The sequence below is a fragment of the Manacus candei genome, unplaced genomic scaffold (genome assembly GCF_025592945.1).
Source record: "Manacus candei isolate 608988 ecotype Guabito, Panama unplaced genomic scaffold, ASM2559294v1 h1tg000007l, whole genome shotgun sequence".
NCBI lineage: Eukaryota > Metazoa > Chordata > Aves > Passeriformes > Pipridae > Manacus > Manacus candei.
Window position 1 is genome coordinate 8,434,616 of NW_026138055.1, and position 18,324 is coordinate 8,452,939.

Consider the following 18,324-nt stretch of genomic DNA (forward strand, 5'->3'; position numbering starts at 1 on the left):
CTAAGCAGGACAGAACTGTTAAGCTGCTCCTCATCACTGTGGATTTTAGAGCAAGAGAACTGAGGATTGTCGTGTTGTGATCCCTGGGGAGAACAGGGTTAAGGGCAGAAACTCACTTCATCCTGTACTATTCAATAATTCTGGAAGTAGTTCAGCTGTTTAATGAAACACATTTCCTCCCAGACTTAAGATGAGTGTATGCTGTCATGGGAAAGTGTTCTGTGATTAATTACAGAGCCAGGATTTAGCAGAGACCGGCTCTCAGTACCCACTGTGTCACTTTTTGGCTGTCGTGCTCCAGTCTAATAATTTCCCCTCCCAGTAGCACACAGTGGAATTATAAACTAATGGTTGTTTACAAAGCAAATATTTGAGAACATCACACTGAACTTGCTTGCTGGGTAGTAAATGTTTATATATGCATTCAAAAAACACCCTATTTTTTTAAGAAGCATCAATGTACTGTGGGAAAAATGGATAAATAAGGGATGCAATTCTGTCATGAAAATGAATTGTCACCAAAATGTGAAAATGGTGCAATCCCTCCTATTGCAGTTTCTCCAGGTGTTCATTTACCACTCCTTGGTGGTTTCTGCTAAATCAAGACACATTTCATGCTTTGCCTCTCCATGTTGCCCAGCAGCTTTGTGTAAGCCAGCATTTGGAGTCAAAATGGTCTGTGGTGGTCTGTTGCTTGACTGTTTTTTGGGTTGTTTTAGCATCACCCAGGTAGAGATGCAGAAACAAAAGTTAAGCCCAAGACTCTGAAGTTTTAACTGTAAAACCCTGAAGGAGGGGCCTGCACCTTCCTCAAGTATCACAGTTTAACACATCTAAAAACTTGATAACTTTTAAAACTTAAAGGAATATAATGACCTGTTCAGCCTGGTTCTGTTTTATAACCCTTTGAGCCTCCAGATTCCAAGAACAACCTGACAACCCAGGCTAAAATGTTACAGGGTTCAAACGTGGACTGCTGTTTCCTCACTCCTTTCTTAGCTTTTGAGTGTTTCTGTCTGCAGGCAGGTGCATAATTTTGATGATAATTTAATATCTATGTCGGGGAGTGTCATGACTCTGTAATTTCTAGGCTTTAAAGGAGAGATCACAGCATTTTACCCCTCATGCTTTATGAATAAACAGTGGGAAACTCATGAGAAAACGCTGTATTTTACCAAAATGAGATTATTTTTGTGGATAATTGAGAAGAATGTTAATGCAGATATTCTCCTGGCTGTGAAAATTGTCTCTAGGACATCGAGTCCTTGATGTCTGAGGGCAACAAATCCCGAACAGTGGCTGCAACCAACATGAACGAGGAGAGCAGTCGGTCCCACGCAGTGTTCAAGATTACCCTCACCCACACGCTCTATGACGTACAATCAGGGGTAAGAAAAACAACTTACAAGGTCCAAATGTCAAGCATGGATATATTTCTTTAATGTATTTCATAAAAAAGAATCACTTCCTTTTAGGAAGCAGTGTGTAGGACATATGAAAGACAGAATGTGTAGATGAAAAATAGAAGAACACCTGAGTGTCCCTCAGGTTATTTCATGCAAATATATATCAATCATCAACTTTCTAAATAGAAAAAAAATTACTGATTTCAAACATTTTGCATTGTATGTCATTAATATTTTATGTGTATGTGTTAAATATCTAAAAGACATTTAAATGTGAGAATATTTTTCTTTATGTTTCCTTATAAAAAAATATGCCTCGCAGTGGTGTGTGAAATACATAATGTCAATATTATTTAGTCCCTCACAGAACATGCTGATAAAATTCAATTGAAATAAGTATCTTTAAACTTTGTTGACAGCTTCTGTTCTTGGGCAATTCTTTAATACTTTCAAAGCTTTGGAGAAAATTCGAGTGTCCATGGAGCAAATCTAAGGCATGTATGTGCCTGAATATTGAATATATTGGAAAAACATAATGAGCATTTGGACTTTTTTCCTCCTTGTTTCTCAGTTTCCACTGATCTTCTTATCTGCATCATTTCCCTCGTTCTTTATTTGGATTTTTTTTCCCCTTTGCACTTCAAATCAGCATCATACTGTGCTGAACTCCTGGATTTTCCATGGTTTGTCACTCCAGTTTTGCTGTGGCTGTGCTGCAGGCTCATCACACTTAGTTTTTGGGTGGTCCTGCTCAGCCTGGATGCGAGGTGGTCGACGTCCTGACTGTCCATCTTTTCTACATCTTCCAGTGACCACTGTGTGAGCTTCTGGGACAGATTTCTCTGTTTTCCCACCTGCTGGTCCTTTCAGCCCTGGAAATGACACATTTCCCTGTGGCTTGATAATCACACCATATTTTGAGAGGCTCAGGGTAACATTTTTGAAAGCACATTGATTCTGATTATCCCATTCATTGAAGGGAACGTCGCGCTTTGTGATACTGAGATGCTGAAGTTGCAGATGCTGCAGAAGAACATGATGTGAGCAAACTGTTCTCAAAGGCAGTTGGCTCTTCAGATTGACGTAGGAAATTCATGGAGTGTTTCACAGTGTCATTTTGGGTCAAATGAGATAAAAGGATTTGTAACAAAATCTCCGTTACAGGTTTAAATACTCTCGTAGCTTGGATTGCATTCCAGGAGGCTGAGAAGGATATAAGAGACTTTGCAATTGTAATAATTTTCATAGATTATTGCTGCTTGTCGTGGTCACTCTAGTCTCTGGCAAACAGAAGAAAACTGGTATAAAATCTGAGATTTTTAGGAGACTGTTTTCAAGGTGGGATTGTAAACCCCACGTCCCTGGTTATGACTCCTTTTCCTGTAGTAACTCTGCATTTTTCATGGTTTAACACTTCACTAAAGTGCCCTGTGTACCTCTCCTCTGGAGATTTCGGAGATGTTTTGAAGATATTGGTGTCCCAGACTTGGCTTCAGATCATTCAGTGGTTTCTGAAGCAACAGGTAATGAGTTAGCACAGGCCACTGTTCAATCCCAACAGTTCTCAAAGGTGTTGGAACAAAAGTTTACACCAAAAAATGAAGCTTGATTCTTGTTGGAAAATACATCAAACTGTGTGACTTAAAATAAGTAAACTAACAGTGACTGTTCTCTGGTTCCTTCCACAGACATCAGGTGAGAAGGTGGGCAAGCTGAGCCTGGTGGACTTAGCAGGGAGTGAAAGGGCAACTAAAACTGGTGCTGCAGGGGACAGGCTGAAAGAGGGAAGCAACATTAACAAGTAAGGCTTTGAGATTATTTATTTTCTTTTTTTATCAGTACAATCATGGCTGTTAAATACAGCCTCCTTGGAAAATAGGCTAAAGTCAATATAAACTCTTGTAGTCAGTTTTCTTTCTTTTTTTTTTCTTTCTTTTTCTTTTTTTTTCTTTCTCTTCCTTTCTTTCTTCCTTTCTTCCTTTCTTCCTTCCTTCCTTCCTTCCTTCTTCCCTCCCTACCTCCTTCCCTCCCTCTCTTCCTCCCTCCCTCCCTTTCTTTTTCTTTCTTTCTTTTTCTTTCTCTCTTTCTTTCTCTATTTCTCTCTTTCTTTCTCTCTTTCTCTCTGTTTCTCTTTTTGACATGCAATACTCTTTGATAGTTGAATGAGGTCTCCATGTATTTAAAAAATACTTGTGTTCTTGCAACTACCACAAATGTCATCATGAAAACCTGATTATTAAGGGTGAAATCATACTGAAAATAAAGGAGTGGAGCTTTTGTACTAGGAACTTTTCCCTGGGAGCACATTTTTGGAGAGAAAGTCACTGTCTAAATATGCATTTGGCTTATGAATATTTACCCTCATTAATGACTTCTTGTGTTCTCTGGGCAGATCCCTCACAACTCTTGGGTTGGTTATTTCTGCCCTGGCAGATCAGGCTGCTGGCAAGAACAAGAACAAATTTGTTCCATATCGTGATTCTGTGCTCACTTGGTTACTTAAAGTAAGTAAGTTGGTTTTTTTTTTTAAGTGCAATAAAAGAGAGAAAAAGGGGAAAAGATTCTCATTTAATGAAATGAAATTCTGTTCTTTTCACCTTATTTTCTGGGTTTGATGTTAACCATAAGTGTCTTTGGCAAATGAGCTGGATGGAAGCCATCAGTATCTCTACAGACTAAATATGTTCCCTGTCTTCTGCAATGACCTGCAATGGCCTAAAGACTAAGGAACTTTAGGAATAAAATTAAAAGCAGTGTTTTTTTATGGGTCACTGTATGTGCAGCTTCACACACAGCCTCAGGGCTAATTTAATTTGGGCTATTTCTGCACGCAGCTGAATTTTACATACTTGAAATCAACTTGAATCAACTTCGAAGATTTTTATGAAGATTATTACCTTTTCCTGATTGTCTCGTATATTTGTTAATATACTTTTGTCAGCAGAGTATAATTGCAGAACATTGTCTCAGTTAGCAGTCTGAGGAACAGATCAGAAGACTTTAGACATGCTATTCATGTGAAATGAGCAGTTAAGTCATTTTCTGAGCTGTATAGGGCTCTATCTGTTATTTTTGGGGGAAAAAAGAACATATCCTGATGGCAGTTGGCTGAAAACCTGTAAGGTCTAAATGAAAAAACCAAATTGTTAAATATGAGATTTATGTATGTCAAATTTCTTTTTTTTCCCTTGTGCTCTGTTTAATTGTTATCCAGGAGCAACTATTTGTTAGTAGAAAGAGGTAATCTGGGAAGAAACTGATTTTTGCCACCACCTGCCTTTTATTGTCCTCTTTTGTAGGTGCTCTGGCTACATTTTGTTGTCCTGAATACTCTGCTTGGCTTCCCCATCCATTCTTAGCAATATTTTTAGATGTTGGTCGAATTTCATGTCCCTGTGATTTAACTGCACGAGTGAAAAGAAAAATACAAAGTTGCTTGAAGGTTATACAGAGGTGTGGAGATAAAAAAAGACATTTTTCTTAAGGAGATTTGAAAACAAAGTTGGCTTCAGTGCTTAAGTAACATAAAATCTCTGCTCTTGTAATCTCTTGACACCACAAACCTTCATTTTTCTCAATGCTGCCTTTTAATAAACCTTTTAGCATGACTTGTGAAACAATTTATCTCTACTCCCTGGTGTGAACAGCACAAATACTGGACATCAAATAGTCACGAGGGCCACATAAAAATCCAACTGACACAACAGAAATAGTGTCTGAGTAAAATAAGTCCTCATATCACAGTGTCCCTTGGGCTAAGACTTTTTTAGTTTTTAAGTATATTTTTACCTCTGTGTATTTACACCGAGTTTTTCCTCTAATTAATAATAAACAAGTGATTTTTTGGCTTTCTGCAGAGATGGGAACAAAACCAGTGCCGTGTGTGCTCAGGTTCCTGATGTGGCTGCAACACCCCGAGCAAGCAGAGTGGAAACTTTCCTAAGGAATTTCTAGTGTTGTTAGAATTAGTTATGCTGCCCCACTGCTAAACAAATCCAGGGAGCAGACTGCAATTCCTGTTTAGCACCTGTCCAGGGCATTGTGGCCACGATGCCAATGGCTCAGAAATGGGAGCTCACTTTTGTTCCGCCTTCTTTCAGGCAAACCTTCTTTGTGTCCAACATCCAGCCATGTTAAGTGCAAACAAAAGGGTTGGGGCTTTTGGATTTCTTACAAACAAGCTCATTGAAGCTTTATTTTGAAAGGGGGAAAATTTAAACTTTTTTTTTTTTTTAATTAAAGATCAAAGGAGAGATTTATTTGTAAAGAGGCCTGTTTGGAGAAGCCATGAGATAGGGTGTCTTTCTCTGTAGCTTTCAGCTTTTAATTATGATACCAAAGCAGACTGAATGTGTTTTAGCTGTAAGAATATCTGTCATAAAGTGTCTCTCACAAATCTGAGAAACCAGTAGAGTTCAGGAGACCTCAAGATCTAAGTTTTTGCTTAATTTTGTTGAGGATCTTTAGGCAGAAGTACCAGGTGAAAAATATTCTTGCTTGAGGAGTAGCATCAGGTTATGTGTAGGAAGCAAAATAGCTTGTCAGTCCTTTAACTTTTTGTTTTTAGCAAAATATTGGCACAAACATCTTGTTTTCCCCTGCTAATCAGAAGCCCTGCATGGCTTACTGATGGCTGCTATTGAAAATATCATTTCTGATCTCGACATTTTGAGTTGTTGTCACAGTAATCTTGGTGTTAGAGAAGACTGGGCTGGTTTAGGCTTAGAAATAACTAAACTTACTTATTTCCACTCTGTCTCTCTATCACATGCAGGCCCAGCCTTGCTGGGGTCGTTTACAGGCACTGTCTTTGCTAATGAGAGGCTGATTTACTATTTGTCCACCTTTCTTGATTAGCATTAAAGAAACCAGTGAAATCAGCACAAGGGTTTTATACATAAAACTTTATCAGACAGTCTGGCATTGGGCTTGAATTGCTACAAGAGGGACTTTACCCAACTTATAAAGGGTGTATTGTGGATTCTGGTGTATCACTGTTACAGCATTCTCAGCTGCCTGTACAGCAGAGTTGCAATTCAGATAATGAATTAATCCTATTTTGGAGCTAATTAGTGCAGTGAAGGGCATTCCCAAGTAGTATTCCCAAGTATTCCCTTAACAGGCTGTTAAGGTTGGGTTTGAAAGGGGAGTACCTGGGCAGCTCCCTGCCAAACTTCACCTTTTTATGCAGAACAGGGATTGCAGTTGCAGGGTGTCATTCCTAATTTTTGGCCCAGAAATCCCATCAAATGAGACATGTGCTGTTGTTGGTCTTCATGTTTTCAGTGGCTGCCTTGGAAAAATTCTTCTGTGGTACAGAGTGGACCCTCCCAAGCCATGTATTTATTGGAGTAAATGTTGGTTGCTCCTCAGATGAGAAAAAAACCCACGGTGGGATCAGACAGAGAACTGGTTTTTGCAGTTGACTTCTTTATAAATATTCTTACCTGCACATGCTAACCATGCTGGTGCACCTCAGTGTGCTGAACACTATAAATACATATATTTATATTTATATGAATTTCATGGCCTTTTACATGAGAAGAGACAGCAAAGTGCTACCAAGTCATCAGGCTGTGTGCCCAGTGCTTGTCTGACCTCTGGAGCAGCCAGACAGCTGTCAAAGTGTTTTAGGCATCATCCAGCCAAAAAGTGTCTTGGGGAAATACTTAAAGGGGTGTTTTAATGATTTCTGGGGAAAGCTGCACGTGTGCTGTGTAATCAAAATGGTTGAACAGGCAGCTAATGCAGTCAGATTGTTCTAATGGCAATGCCTGATCTAGATTTCATGGGTTATTGGAGATGAAAATTAATAGCATGGTTCATCTCAGGAAGGGATATTGGGTAAAAAAACCAAAATAACCCCCCCAAAAATCCAAACAAATGAAAAAAAAACCCCAACCAACCAACCAAAAAAAAAGAAAAAAAAAATCTGCTGCAAAATTTAAAAAACCAGGATATTTTATCTTTTAGACTGGCCAAAATTGTGAACCACGATTTTATGATCAATAAAAAGATTGAACCCTTTCTTCCTTCATTTTTCCTTCCTCCTCTGCCCCTGACACTCTGCCTTGCAGGAATGTGGTTTCACACCCTTCTTCTTCTCTGTCAACCAAATTCCAGGAGGGTAATTTCTTATGTAACTCGATTTAGGTTTGTGAGCTGTGTCCGTGGGAGGAAGGGAAGAGCCCCATCCTGAAATGTTTATAGGAATAGAATCAGCTGTATTGTTTATGAGGAGATCTTTTAGTAATTTAAGTATTTATTGGAGAGGTCTCTCTTCTAGTCTTTAAAATTAAATATTTTGAGTTCATCATGATCTTTCCTGAGCTCCCTCGGCAGTATCTAAGAAGTTTAATGATGAAGTGCTTATGTTTCTAGTTTATAAACCTACACAGAAAACATTGAATTAAACTTTTGAAGCCCTTTCTGGGCACTGTAAAGCCCAAAAAAGGGACTTTTTTTTTCATTCCCGTTGCAACTAAAACTGATTCTGAAAGCCGAGAACGACATTTCCTAAACGTGCTTTAAAAAAAATCATATTGAAAATTACAACTTTTCCTTGATTTACACATCACTTAATTTTGAACTGCCAACAGTATCTCTGCTTTTATCTGCACCCATCTACTCCAAACTTTGGGTTATCATTCGCTGCCTGAGTTTATTGACTGGGTAAAGCAAAAGAAGCCTGCTCTTTTAATTCCATGACCTCTCCCACCTTCCAGGATAGCCTTGGTGGGAACAGCAAGACTGCCATGGTGGCAACGGTGAGCCCAGCAGCGGATAACTACGATGAGACCCTTTCCACCCTGAGATACGCGGACAGGGCCAAGAACATCGTCAACCACGCCGTGGTCAACGAGGACCCCAACGCTCGCATCATCCGGGAGCTCCGGGAGGAGGTGGAGAAGCTGAGGGAGCAGCTCACGAAAGCTGAGGTACAAATTTGAGCCTTGGACTAAGCCAGGAGATCCTGTGAAACCCGTGGTCAGCGCCGTCTTACCCGGCTCTAGAAAGCGGATGCCCCAAGGCAATGCTACTACATCATGCTATATAATTTTATATATATATAAATATATATATTTATATAAAATATTTATAATAATAATACTGCTACAGGGTACCCATGAGAAATCTTCTTCGATATGATTTTTTTCCACCTTTCCCTGTGTCGGTCTTGAAACGTGGGTGTTCAATCACAGAATATGCTGAGTTGCAAGGGCCCCACAAGGATCATCGAGTCCCAACTCCTGACCCTGCACAAGACCAGCCCCAGGAGTCACGCCCTGTGCCCCAGAGTATCATCCAAAAGCTCCTTGAGCTCTGGCAGCCTTGGTGCTGTGATCACTGCCCTGGGGAGCCTGGTCAGTGCCCAACCACTCTCTGGGGGAAGAACCTATTTCTAATATCCAACCTAAACCTGCCCTGACACAACTCCAGCCCATTCCCTCAGGTCCTGTCACTGGTCACACAGAGCAGAGCTCAGTGCCTGCCCCTCCTCTTCCCCTCCTGAAGAAGCTGTAACTGCAGTGAGGTCTCCCCTCAGTCTCCTCTTCTCCAGCTGAACACACCAAGTACCCTCAGCCACTCCTCACACGGTTTCCCCTCAAGGCCCTTCACCATCTTCGATGCTTCTTTGGACACTCTCTGATACCTTAAAAAATGAGATACCAGGTTCAGTTTGAACACCCTGAGCAATCTTGTTTTTATGGTGTATTGCAGAGGACATGGAGACAGGAATAGGGGTGGATTCTTAAGACTGGGTAGTTTGTGGGCCGAGCTTTGCCTTTGAGAATTCAGTGTAGACACAGCGTAGCCTGGGAGATGTTAATTCAGTTAAATGGAGTTTTCTTGCTCGTTCACAGGCTGTAACTGTTCTCAGTTGAATCTCTTAGAGGCACTAGACAATATTTTTAATATCTGCATTGCTTCCTCAGTGAAATTTTGAGATGGCCTGTTAGATGAAGGCCAAGAACTAGTGTAATTCTGAGTCCTGTTCTCAAATGGGGCAAAGCAGTGCTGATGTAATCCCCCTGCTTTGCTGTTCAGAAAAATTACGATTACAGGATTTGCCTCATGAGGTATGCAGGGAATGCTGGCTGTGATACTACAAATGACTAGTGAATTTTGGACTGTTCTCACTTGAGCTGCCTAATATCCTAAACATCCAATATGTGCATATCAGTTTCTTTGAGGTATCTCAAATATCTAAATCTTAAATATCTAAAAATTCCTCTAAAATATCAACCACGGACTTAACAGTGCTCTGGGAACCGCAAGTAACCCCCGTTTGTTTAATTTTCTAGCATTAGTGCCCAAATAATGGCAGCTTTCCAAAATAATGAAGTAATGTTTCCTAAAGATGAAGTAATAAATATTTCCTTTCCCAAGTATTAAAATCCCACCCTAGTTGTCATCTCAGTGGCATTGACAAAGAGCAGGGAAAAACCAGAGCAATTTGCTGTTACAAGGCTGCACAGTAAAGGTCAAACCCCACATTCACAGCCTTGTGCTCCTTTCAGTTCATTACATTTGTTGCCCATCTAATTGTTCTTACAGAAATGTGCATAAATAACTTCCTTAAGTGAACAAAAACACTGACTCATTATGACAGGTTACATTCTCCAAGCTCATTTCCAAATATAGAGGATGCCAAGTTGTGGGTTTGGGTTTTTTTACCCTTTGGTGTCAGTAGCCTTTTCTCTCCTGAACAGCCAAGGCAGAACAGAACTTAACAGTTGACTTTTCCCCCCCCTGAAGAGTATGGCATTATCCTCTTTTCCCTTTTTCTTTTTCAATCCACACATTTAGATATTTTCTTGCTGAAATTAATATCACGTGTTTTAATTTATCTGAGTCAAGACCACCAGCTTGTCCTCCCTAAGCTGGGAATGTACCTGTTTTCAGTGGAGCAGCACATCTGTGGGTCTGATGTCAGCCTGAGCCCATATCTCTGGGGTTTATATGAGAGTTGCAGGGAGGGAGGAGAGTTACCCAGGTCACTGTACAGTTGAAGCATGTGAAAATGTTCACTGATTTTGCCCCAGGTCCAAATAAAGGGACAGACAAGACTTAAACCTTGAGAGTATCTGGGCTTCATCTTCCTGTCCTGCTCTGTAGGGTCCAGCCCCTTTGCACTGATCATGTTTTGTCTGTCATGATGCATCTTTGTTCTGGAGATTGGCTTGGCTTTCCTTTCCTGCCTGTGTGGAATTCATAGAATCACAGAGTGGTTTGGGTTGGAAGGGACCTTAAAGATCATCTCGTTCCAACCCTCCTACCATGGGCAGGGACACCTTCCAGCTAGCCCAGGTTGCTCCAAGCCCCATCCAAACTGGCCTTGGACACTTCCAGGGATCCAGGAGCAGCCACAGCTTCTTTGGGCAACCTGTGCCAGGGCCTCACCACCCTCCCAGCCAACAATTCCTTCCCACTAATGGCAGTGGGAATCCATTCCCCCTTGTCCTGTTTCTCCAGGCCCTTGTCCAAAACCCCTCTCCCTTTTACCCCATATTTAGGCATTTGAAGCAGAAAAAGCCCACACAGGGCACATCAGCTGACAGTTCCTAGACTGTTGTGTCTTGAGGCAGAGGAAACTCCTGTCTCAAAACAGGATTTTCCAATCCTGGCACTTGCTCCTTTTCTTGAACAAACTGCAGTGTAATGAGGCCACTCTTTGATCTGGATTCCTGCGAGGAGTTTTGGTTTTGTGGTAATGGAATATCTGACAGAGAACTATGCTTACATTATTTAATTGGCTTTGCATAAACACCTACCAGCCAAAACCATTTTCATCACTAGCAGTAATGAAATGATGAGATAAGAAAGTCCACAGGCTTTTTGATCAAGGTAGTCGAGGAGGAAATGCCATTACTGAGAATGAAGGAAGAGAATACATGTAATAGAAAAATCACACAGTAGTTAGAGTTGGAAGGGACCTTTTAAAGCTCTTCTAGTCCAACTCTCTGCCATGGACAGGAACACCTTCCACTATCCCAGTTTGCTCCAAGCCCTGTCCAACCTGGCCTTGGACTCTTCCAGGGATGGAGCAATGTTTTTGGAGTGTCTGATGGGTGGCAGTGGGGGGATCCTCTTATTCTTAAGTTAGTCCTTGGACAAAACTCTTGCCTTTGAATATTTCACAAAATAACATTAGAGCTGTGATGGATTAGCAAGAAAATTGAATTTTGGTGCCTTGAAGCACACTTTAAGCTTGTTTTGATGTTCACCCTGTAAGCTGCATTTCTAAATGCAGAGGTGGACAACTAGAACACCTCAGGTGCCTGGACATTCACTATAGAAAAGAAAAATCACACCAATCAGGCCATATAAAAGTGAATAATAAAAATATTTTGGTGGCATGGCAGTTTACTGAGAAGTGTCATTTTGAGGGTATGACAGCTGAGAGGATGGTACCAAGCCAAATCAGCAGGATCTTGAGAAACCAGATTGATTTTGATATGAGTCATTTGGGACACTCACATTGGGATAGAAAAGAGATTAGTTTGTGTTTGAGTATCTTTGTGCAAATCTACCAGTATCATTTAATTGGTTTGTGTTGAAGTCTATAAACTCCACATTAATATTTGCACTTGAAACTAATTAAAGTAACTTTCTGATGGATTCTCATTTACTTGAAATATGTATTTAAAAACCCCTTTACTTACTGCTAAGTCTGCCCTGCAAAATGAGTCATGTTGCCTTTTTTCCCCCCATCTGTGTGACACTGGTGTGAAAAAACACAAAGCACAACAAACTTTCTTCTTTCATTTGCTTTTATTCCTGCAGGCTATGAAATCACCCGAATTAAAAGAACGATTGGAGGAATCTGAGAAGTTGATTCAGGAGATGACTGTGACCTGGGAAGAAAAATTACGAAAAACTGAGGAGATAGCTCAGGTTTGCTACTTTCTTTCCTCTCCCCTGCCCCCATTTTTTATGAAAAATAGGTTTGTTTTCTTTGTCTGTCAGTTCATAGAGGTTGTCTGAGTCTCTCCCCACATTTATGGGTAAGTAGGTCAAGCTTGCTGCCCTTTTGAAAAGCTTCACTTAATTCCTGTGATAGATGGGTGCCTCCCAGATTACTATTGCAGTGACAATAGTAAATTGTCACTGTATGCAAATGGAGAAGTTATTTAAAAAAATAATAATCCAGGGATGAGAGGATTACAAGGATTTTATATTCTTCAGGCAGTAGAATTGTTTGTGATGAGGGACAGGAGCATTCAGTGCAAGGTTGTGAGCTGACAGGCTCAATGCACAAGGCAAAGGGCATCCAGAATATTAAAAATTAGAGCTGTCCAGGATCTCTGTGTGTTTTAATAGCTCTTAAACTGATATTTAGGGCCTCAGACCATAATTGAAGATGGTTATGTTGAAAAATGACGCAGGTCACCAGGATGATTCCACGACACTTCTAGTTCTTCCCACACAAATGCTGATGTAGATATTTGCAGAGGGGAGCTCTGGAGGGGGAGGACTGGTTGGAAGGTGATGAATAGTGTGTAATAAATAAGGAGAGAAGGGAGCCTCTGGTACAAAGCCCTCTTGTAGATGCCACAATCAGAATAAACTGTGTTGACTTTGGTTTTAAAGATCCATTGTAAGAGGTGCTGCTTGTGACTCTGAGGGTTTCCTGGCTTTCAGGAAACCGTGGATTTTCCTCCCTGTTTAAAAAAATAAAATCAAAAATAATAAAAAATTTCTGCTCTCATGCTATCCAATAGTTTCTAGAAATCCTGAGTGTGTGAGGAGGTTGAAAAACTGAAGTAGTGGGCTCAGCTCTACAGATTAAATGTTCCTTGATGTTTGCATGTTGCTGTGTGCTCTAGCTCTTGTCCTCTCTGTCTCTAAATTCCCAGCCTGATAGGATGTTTTGGATCTTGGAGTTTTACAAGCCTTGGAAAAGTGTTTTTTTTTTTCCAGAGGGGGGTGAGGACTGTACAGCACAGGCTGATTCAGGACTGGTTGGAAGACAGTAAAGGAACCTTCTGACATCTTCAGTGGGTTTGGTGGGTTGGGCTGGATGCCAAGTGCCCACCAAAGCTCTTCTGTCACTGCCCTCTTTAGCTGGACAGGGGAGAGAAAATGTAACAAAAGGCTCACGGGGTGAGATAAGGACAGGGAGAGATCACTCACCAATTATTGTCATGGGCAAAACTGGTTTGACTTGGGAAAATTAGTTTAATTTATTAGCAATCAGATCAAAGTAGGGTAATGAGAAATAAAAATAAATCTTAAAACACCTTCCCCCTACCCTTCCCTTCTTCACAGGCTTAACTTCACTTATGATTTTCTCTGCCTCCTCCCCTGAGTGGTGCAGGGGGACAGGGAATGGGGGCTGTGCTCAGGTCATCACACATTGTCTTTGCCACTCCTTCCTCCTCAGGAGTTGGACTCCTCACACTCTTCCCTACTCCAGGGGTCTATTCCACAGGAGAGTCCTCCAGGAACTTCTCCAGATTGGGTCCTTCCCACAGACTACAGTTCTTCCTGAACTGCTCCAGCCTGGGACCCTTTCCATGAGGTGCAGCCCCTCTGGAACAGGCTGCTCCAGTGTGGGCCCCTTCCGTGGGGTCAATCCTTCAAGAACAGGCTGATCCAGTGTGGGATCCCTTTTCATGGGGTCAGTCCTTCAGGAACAGGCTGCTCCAGTGTGGGTCCCTTCCATGGGGTCAGTCCTTCAGGAACAGGCTGCTCCAGTGTGGGTCCCTTCCACGGGGTCAGTCCTTCAGGGACAGGCTACTCCAGTGGGATCTGTCCCCCGTGGGGTCCCAAGTCCTGCCAGCAAACCTTCTCCAGCGTGGGCTCCTCTCTCCATGGGGACACAAGTCCTGCCAGGAGCTGCTCCAGCCTGGGCTTCCCACAGGTCACAGCCTCCTCTGGGCATCCCCTTGCTCTGGTGTGGGGTCTCCAGGGGCTGCAGGTGGATCTCTGCTCCCCCATGGACCTCCCTGGGCTGCAGGGGCACAGCTACCTCTCCATGGGCTGCACCTCAGGCTGCAGGGGACCCTCAGCTCCGGTGCCTGGAGCACCTCCTGCCCCTCCTGCTGCACTGCCCTGAGAGTCTGCAGGGTTAGTTCTCTCACATATTCTCACTCCTTTTTTCTGTGCCTGCAGTTGTGCAGGATTTTTTCCCCTTCATCACCACCATCACTGATGGGCTCAGCCTTGGCCAGTGGTAGGTATGTCTTGGAGCTGGAATTGGCTCTGTTGGACCCGGGGAAGTTTCTGACAGCTCCTCACAGAAGCCACCCCTGCAGCCCCACTGCTTTCAAAACCTGGCCATGCAAACCCAACACTGCAGACTTAGGCAGGTCTAAGGCTAAAGACATTTATACCATGGCTTGGTGAGTGGTTTTGTTTCTGGCCAGCATCCACCAACGTCTGTCTGTCAAATTGCAGCAGGTAGGACGGGGAGATAATTGTAAATCTTTGAGGAAAGGATGATTCCTCATAAAACACCATCAAAGAGACAGTTTGTAGTGATGGAGTGACAATAAGGCTCCACAGCCTCAAAGAACAACAGGCAATTTTTCACATTTTCAGTGAATATTTGACACACTTTTAATGTGTTTTTGAGTGTTTAGGTTTATTAACTTAGGTCTTGAGCGAAAATTAACAGAAACTGGCTCGTTTTCTTTCAGTTAATCCTGTGAGATTTAGACTGTGGGCCAAGTTCTCCTTTGGGCATCATGTTCTTTATCTCTGTAGATAATAAGGAATTCTGTGAACTTTGGAGCCTGGCACTGCTGATCGGAAGAGGGATCTTTGACATCACCCTGCAGTTTTTCCTCTGTTCTTTGTTTTCTCTCTCTCACACACATGACTTTTCCTTACAAGGACATTATGTTGGTTTTGTGAGCCTGTGGGGAGACAGAGAGGAGAAAATCAAGAGCAGGTTGTGCTATTCTTTGCAATTTAATCTTCATTAGACCTGGTACAGCTCCAGTGCTGAACAGAGAATTACACTCAGCAGTATTCATACTCAGTTTTTAAATACAAAACACACTGGTAGGCAAAGATCAGAACTTTAATAAGCATTCCAGTGTTATTCCTACATATCTTTGCTAATTTTGTATTTTTTAGGAAGTCTTAGCAGCACAGGCAAAGCACTGTAGGTATCTTGTATTTTTTTTACTAACTAGTTTCACCCTCTCCTGTTTCTGCTTCCCCTTAGTGATCCTGTGAGAAGCCTCCCCTATTTACTTTTAATTTTTTTGTAGACAGTGAGTCTCACTTCAGTTTCTGTCTGATCCTGGGAACAATCCTCGAGGTTTCTATCCCAAATGTGTTTTTTTGTAGAAGAATCCCTTTCTGTTCCTAAGTCAGAAACGTTTAATGTTCCTCTTTCACTGCTCTGGTCTCACCCAAACACTTCCCTTTGAAAGATGGACATTTTTGCACAGTAATGCTTTGTTGTGCATTTCTATGAAGTCCATTGACAAGAACAAAACACCATCCAAAACGCTGCTATTCTTGTTCAGCAGGAAGTGTTCTTTGCATTACTTAAATAGCAGGTTGCCAGTTTTTTGTCATTTTGATTACTCTGCAACAAAAGACAGACATGGAGCTTGACTTGGCAGGGATTTAACTTAACTTGTTGCTTTTTAGCTCCAAAGAGAAAATAAAGGGCTCTAGAGATGGCTTTGTGGTAGCATTTTGCTGTCCCAGTGAGGTCATGGAGAAGCTCCACAGAGCTGCAGTGTGTTGCTCTCTCGGCTGCTTTCCTTTTCCACTGGGAATATGGGACTGTGTGAGACCCCAGCACGGAGCCCTCCGAGACCAGAGGTGGAAGGACAGGAGAAATTAAGGATAATCCTGATCAAGCCTTGGTAGAACTGAGGCTTTTGTGTCTAATCTATCTCAGAAGAAAGAACTACCTGTCGTAGAAGCATCAATCCATCATTTTTGTCCCGTTGCTCTGGCAGATGGGAATGGAATTCCGGAGGGTTGTACATCAGTCAGCCCAATTTTGATGGCTGCTTTCTTGCAGGAGCGTCAGAAACAGCTGGAAAGCCTTGGCATATCCCTTCAGTCTTCTGGAATAAAAGTTGGGGATAATAAGTGCTTCCTGGTCAATTTGAATGCAGATCCAGCTCTCAATGAACTTCTGGTGTACTATTTAAAGGTAAATATATGTATTTATTATAAATATGATTTAAATAATATTTATTATAATATAATTTAAAATATAATTTTAATGGTAGAAGTGGGCCTCTAATGCCATTGGCAGAGGTGTACTTAGAGAGTTTTAGAAAAACAGTATAAGTAAATATATTCAAAATATGTACATATTAAAATTGATATGAGTACAACCTTTTTATTTCAGATTTAATTCTTCATGGCAGAGGAAAGTTTTGGGATTTATGTTTTTGTTTTGTTTCTGTTTGGGTGTTTTTGAAAGAAATCTAGTCATGTTCTTTTTGAGAAACTGTCTCCTGTTTTGGGATGTGGGGTTTTTTGTTGGTTGGTTTTTTTGTGCCAACTTCCACAAGCCTTTTCCCATAAAATTGTTTTATATAGAGATTGGGCATATCAGTAATCAGCTTCTGCATTTGTAGTCCAAATTCTGAGTCCTGTCTTCAATTTATAAAATGCCTTTTTTAATCCTCTTCATGCAACTTGCCAGGAGTAAAAATCAAGCTCTGTTCTGCCTCAGCACTTCTGTTGATGTGCAGCCCCTGTTTCTGATATTAAACATGAAACACGTGACTTTTGGACTCTGTGCTGAAACATTTGGGTGGTTTATTCTGGTTTTTACAAATTATAAGTGTAGGACTCAGGAGGAGAAATTTTTTTAAGTCACATTTTGGAGTGCAAGTTCTAAAAATTTAGCAGTGAACATCAGCAGTTTGAGCTTCACATTAAATCATTCTCTTCCCTTTGAAGTGGTCTGTAGTAACTCTCAAAACAGCCACAAAATCAGCAATTAGGCTGAAAGATGGTTTTGGTTTAGTTAGTCTTGGGAAGTACGTGATCCCCTTTTAGATCAGTCATCCTGGCTCTGTGATATCTCAATAAAAATGAGGAAAAAAACTTTTTCAGTGTTGTAGCTGCTAAAAAAACTTTAAAAAGGACAGAAGAGCTGAGGGTCTGGGAGAACAGTGGAATCTTTCTGAGATGCCTTGTCCATAAATGTCCACAGTGGGACTCAGCTGCTAATTCAGCCTGGACAGTGGCAGATGTTGAGGCAGAGCCCAGTTCTCCCAGTGGTCACTGGGAACACAGAACAAGACCCTCCAAAGGCAAAGCCTGCTCAGAAAACAGGCCTTGGCCCACCAGTACCAGCAAGAAAGTCTCAGGTGGTTCTGGGCTGCTTTCCTTTTCTGGGGAAAACTCCTTGGAGTAGATTTTGTCTGCTTCAGTTAATCTTTATTAATTTTTTTTTAACAACTTAATTTGGGTTGAGCATCTTGGTGTAGAAACTCCCTTGCTTTGAAATTCTTTTGATAAAGTGACTTAGGCCTGGTTTTCCTAAAATCCTGAGATTAAACTCAGAGTATGCTGCCCACATTTCCTTCAATGTTGAGCTGTGTATGCACTGGGTCTGACAACTACTGAAGAGCAACTTGAGCTGGCCTGTCTGTTGCATCTGTTCCCTAAAAATTACTTAGAGATGCCTAAAAAAGAAATTTCAACCCCAAAAGGATTGTCCAGCCCTGGCAAAGCTGCCCAGGGCTGTGGTGGAGTCGCCATCCCTGGAGGGATTTAAAAGCTCTGTGGATGTAGCACCTGGGGACATGGGTCAGTGGTGGCCTTGGCAGTGCTGGGGGAGCACCTGGAACTTGATGTTCAAGGTCTTTTCCAACCTAAATTATTCTATAATTCTGTGTGTGGAGTGATCCTTCATCTGCCAAATCCCTCATGCCTCTAGTACCTCAAGAATTTCTTTCCTAAGGTGTTGCTGATCTGTTTG

The 18,324-nt window shown here is 41.6% G+C and overlaps 1 protein-coding gene across 2 annotated transcripts in view; it reads left to right on the forward strand.

The window, feature by feature from the left end:
* Nucleotides 1-18,324, forward strand: part of KIF13B (kinesin family member 13B) — a 128,600-nt gene that overhangs the window by 54,036 nt on the left and 56,240 nt on the right. For both annotated transcript variants that reach the window (XM_051811961.1, XM_051811969.1), the window contains exons 8-13: nucleotides 1,254-1,388; nucleotides 3,095-3,207; nucleotides 3,799-3,910; nucleotides 8,132-8,344; nucleotides 12,195-12,305; nucleotides 16,402-16,536. In XM_051811961.1, coding sequence (XP_051667921.1) covers nucleotides 1,254-1,388; nucleotides 3,095-3,207; nucleotides 3,799-3,910; nucleotides 8,132-8,344; nucleotides 12,195-12,305; nucleotides 16,402-16,536 — 819 coding nt within the window. The remainder of the gene's footprint in view (nucleotides 1-1,253; nucleotides 1,389-3,094; nucleotides 3,208-3,798; nucleotides 3,911-8,131; nucleotides 8,345-12,194; nucleotides 12,306-16,401; nucleotides 16,537-18,324) is intronic.